The 4,166-nt window shown below is 42.0% G+C and overlaps 1 protein-coding gene across 1 annotated transcript; it reads right to left on the bottom strand.

The window, feature by feature from the left end:
• Positions 1-695: 695 nt before the first annotated feature.
• On the bottom strand, positions 696-3,897 carry LOC104810260. The gene is made up of 2 exons (XM_010536458.1): positions 1,516-3,897; positions 696-1,397 (listed from the first exon to the last, which is right to left on the bottom strand). Exons 1-2 carry the CDS (start codon positions 2,261-2,263, stop codon positions 1,384-1,386), a joined length of 762 nt encoding a protein of 253 aa, XP_010534760.1. The 5' UTR covers positions 2,264-3,897; the 3' UTR covers positions 696-1,383.
• Positions 3,898-4,166: the final 269 nt, after the last annotated feature.

Raw genomic sequence — 4,166 nt, forward strand, 5'->3', positions numbered from 1 at the left:
CTAGGACGGGTGCACTTGTGAGCTTATCCTTCAAGGCTTGTCCTTCTTTATGATAGACATGAGGGGTGCAGCAAGGCTGCTGAAATCTCGCACAAAACGACGGTAAAAACTTGCTAAGCCATGGAAACTTCGAACATGGCCAACGGTAGTTGGTGTGGGCCACTCTCGAATAGCTTTGATCTTTTCTTCGTCCACGCTTAATCCCTGCGAACTCACAACAAATCCTAGGAAAACAACTTCATTAGTGCAGAATGTGCACTTCTTGAGGTTCGCGTATAGCTTCTCTCGACGGAGAGTTTCCATCACGAGCTCAAGATGTGTCACATGTTCGGTAAAACATTTGCTATAAACCAAAATATCATCGAAATAAACAACAACAAATTTACCGATGAAAGCACGTAAGACATGGTTCATGAGTCTCATGAACGTGCTTGGGGCATTGGTAAGGCCAAAAGGCATGACGAGCCATTCGTACAACCCTTGTTTTGTTTTGAATGCGGTTTTCCACTCGTCTCCTTCACGCATACGTACTTGATGGTAACCACTCTTTAAATCCACCTTTGAAAACATGGTTGCTCCACTCAACTCATCTAACATATCATCTAGTCGTGGAATGGGATGACGGTACTTGATGGTGATGTTGTTTATCGCTCTACAATCAACGCACATGCGCCACGTAGCCACGTCCCATCCTTTTTCGGTACGAGCAAAACCGGCACTGCACAAGGACTTAAGCTTTCGCGTATATAACCCTTAGATAATAACTCTTGTACCTGCTTTTGGAGTTCTTTAGTTTCCTCGGGATTCATACGATAAGCGGGACGATTCGGTAGAGGTGCTCCCGGTACGAGATCAATTTGACGCTCGATCCCTCGAATTGGTGGCAATCCCGCGGGTGTCTCCTCGGGGAAAATGTCTTGGAAACATTCCAAGAGTCTTGTGATCTCCGGAGGGTGCACAATCTGTTCGGAGCCTGTACTCAAAGCATCTTTGAACAACATTAGTAAAACCAAGCGGTCATTGACTAACGCATTACTTACCGTACTCGGTTTTACATAAAAACTTGTCTTTTTGTCGTCGCCTTCCTTTGACAACTTCACTTGCATCTCATGAACCTGCGATGGACTAAGGGGAGCCAACGATATCTTACGTTTGTTATATATGAATGAATAATGGTTAGTCCTACCATCATGTTTCACCTCTCGATCGAATTGCCATGGTCGTCCAAGAAGAATGTGTCCGGCTTGCATTGGAACCACATCACATAATACTTCATCTTGGTATCTCCCAATGCTAAATGAAACTTTGACTCTCTCATTTACCTTAAGTTCACCTTGGTTGTTAAGCCATTGTAACTTGTACGGATGAGGATGCTTCTCGGTTTCAAGCCCTAGTTTCTTTACCATGTAGGCACTCGCAACGTTAGTACAAGAACTGCTATCAATAATTAAACCACATACCTTGTTCCTCACGGTACAACGACTGTGGAATATAGTCTCGTGACCAATAACTCACCACTATTCGGGTATTCGATCTCTTCTTGTACTTTCTCAACTTCATCCTCGTCCATTGATTCATACTCTCCCGCATCGGTGAGGATCATGACTCGATTTTTCGGGCAATCCTTAGCATAATGTCCACGTCCCCTACACTTGTAGCAAACAATCTCTCGAGTTCGGAGGTTAGTAGTGTTCGATTTACTTACCTTTGTATCCTCCTTATAAGTAGCCATGGATTTCCCCTTGGACTTAACATGAGTTTCGTCCAGACTTGGTCGGCTCACATCGGTGGAAATGCCCTTGTACTCGGGTCGGTGTGTCGGAGGATTCGGTGCGGTCATCCGAGCTCGGTTTACCCGAGTTTGCTTCTTGTTGATTTGTTGTTCAATTTGTATTGCCATATGAAGTAGTTCCTGCAACTCATGGTAAACTAATCTTTCTACCTTGCGAGAAATTCGTTCTTGCAGTCCATTAACAAATTGTGCCATCACCGCTTCCTCGCTTTCGTCCAATTCCCATCGGTTCCGAAGATATTCAAATTCTTCGAAGTAATCTTCCACCGACCTAGATCCTTGCACTAGAGTACGATATTTCTTCTGTAACTCTCGATGAAAATGAGGTGGAACATACCTTTTTCTCATCATAAGTTTCATCTCACGCCATGTGGAAATTGGTTCGTAGCGTGCTCTCCTCCTTTCCGCTACTTCACGATCCCACCATGCTAGTGCATTGTCGGTGAGTTGTGCCGCAGCATATTGCACCATCTTGTGCTCCGAATACTCATAACACTAAAAAATATTATCCATCCGCCTCTCCCAATCGAGATAGGCATCCGGGTTAACACGACCAGCAAATGTAGGTAATTTTAATTTTAGATCGTTACCGTGTTCTCTTGCACGACGTTGTTGTTCTCGATAGAAATCGTCGTCATCATCATCTTCAACAATTGGGACGTGGTTCCTGCCTTCTCTACGTCTTGGAGGACATTCAACAGGGATTCTTTCTCGTTCTCGTAAAGGTTCTTCACGGCGTGGAAGGCTGGCCCGAGTAGGTTCCGACCTCCTTGGTGATTCCTCTAGACGTGCCAACCGCTCTTGTATGTCTTGTAGGATTTGTGCTAACGCGGCATGGCTAGTCTCTCCTTCTCCCGACATTCTTACTTCTTTATTTTGATTTTCTCAAAGAGTTTTGATTAAAAGAATCACAAACGAAACACAAACACAAAGCAAACACAAAGTAGGAAGAGATGTAGTGTTACCTCTTCACCGGTGGGAGTGTTTTTGTGGTTTTCGGTTTTTCTTCAAAGCAAAACGGTGAAATCTAATTAAAATGAAAGTAAAACACAAAGAGAGATACTTTACCTTAGGGTGGTCCTTGAAAAGGGCTCTGATACCAAAAATGATATATGCACGGAACCAAGGAAGCCTCACTCGTTTCCTTCGGTGAAATGCGGTTTGTACGTGCGTGACTTATGTTGTCGTTGGGTAACGAAAGCAGCTAGCTCAAGACCAGGGGACACTTGGAGACTCACTAAGGTATTTATATATATATATTTAAGAGGAGACCCAGGCCAAAGGGCTCTCGGAATCCCTCAAAAACAATCTGCAAATCGGACTAAAACAGAGCACTCGAGAGCACTCGGTTTAGGTGATAGATGGAAGGGAAGTTCCAGGCCAAAGGGCACTCGGATGATTCCCAATTTTTGATGGAAGATAGGGGTATGAAAGAGGATTCAAAAAGCCAAACCAACCTTGAATCCACCACGTTTTGACCTTGCATAAGGGTGACACACACACACATGCGCAGAAGGCGATACTCTCGGACACACCAAGAAGAAGAAGCAAAATGCAACTCGATTTCTTATCAATTCAAAGTCTGCTCACTCTTGACATACAAGGGCCTTTAAATAGGCTTGAAACACAGAAGAAAGCAAGAGAAATTCGTGCATAAGGTGGAGCTAACAAAACATTAAAGAAAGGTAATGGAAAACAAGACACCATAAAGTAAGAAAAAAGTGGAAAGTTGGTGGAAGTGGATGTGCAACGTCTTGCAATGGCTAGGAGGCTTAAAGAAGCTCTTCATGAGGTTGAAATAATGTAGAAAACATCCCCAATTCGTGCTTGATAAAGGTGGGCCGAAATTGGGTTCAAAGGTGGCACCATATCCTCTCCAATGGGTTGCTATCTTCTTGGACTTGTGTAGAATATGTTTGGGCTCTTTGGGTTTGGTTCTTCAGCCCATTTATTGAGAATACATTCTTCAAATATCTTTTTAGTAGCCCAGGTGTTAGTCCACGAAATCTTAAGTGTTGGACAACACAAACTCCAAGACATTGTGATAACACATATATGTTTATATATTTTTGTATAGATATATATCATATTTTGTAAGATTTATATATTTATATATATTTTTTTGTATAGTTTTACATCGAATTCGATGTTTTTCATGTTTTGCAGGAAAAATGGAACGCGTGATAACACATATATGTTTATATATTTTTGTATAGATATATATCATATTTTGTAAGATTTATATATTTATATATATTTTTTTGTATAGTTTTACATCGAATTCGATGTTTTTCATGTTTTGCAGGAAAAATGGAACGCGTGTGGAAGCAACCGAAAAATTATGTTGAAACTGGGCTATATATATATCATATGT

The sequence above is a fragment of the Tarenaya hassleriana genome, unplaced genomic scaffold, assembly GCF_000463585.1.
Source record: "Tarenaya hassleriana unplaced genomic scaffold, ASM46358v1 Cleome18, whole genome shotgun sequence".
NCBI classification, from domain to species: domain Eukaryota; kingdom Viridiplantae; phylum Streptophyta; class Magnoliopsida; order Brassicales; family Cleomaceae; genus Tarenaya; species Tarenaya hassleriana.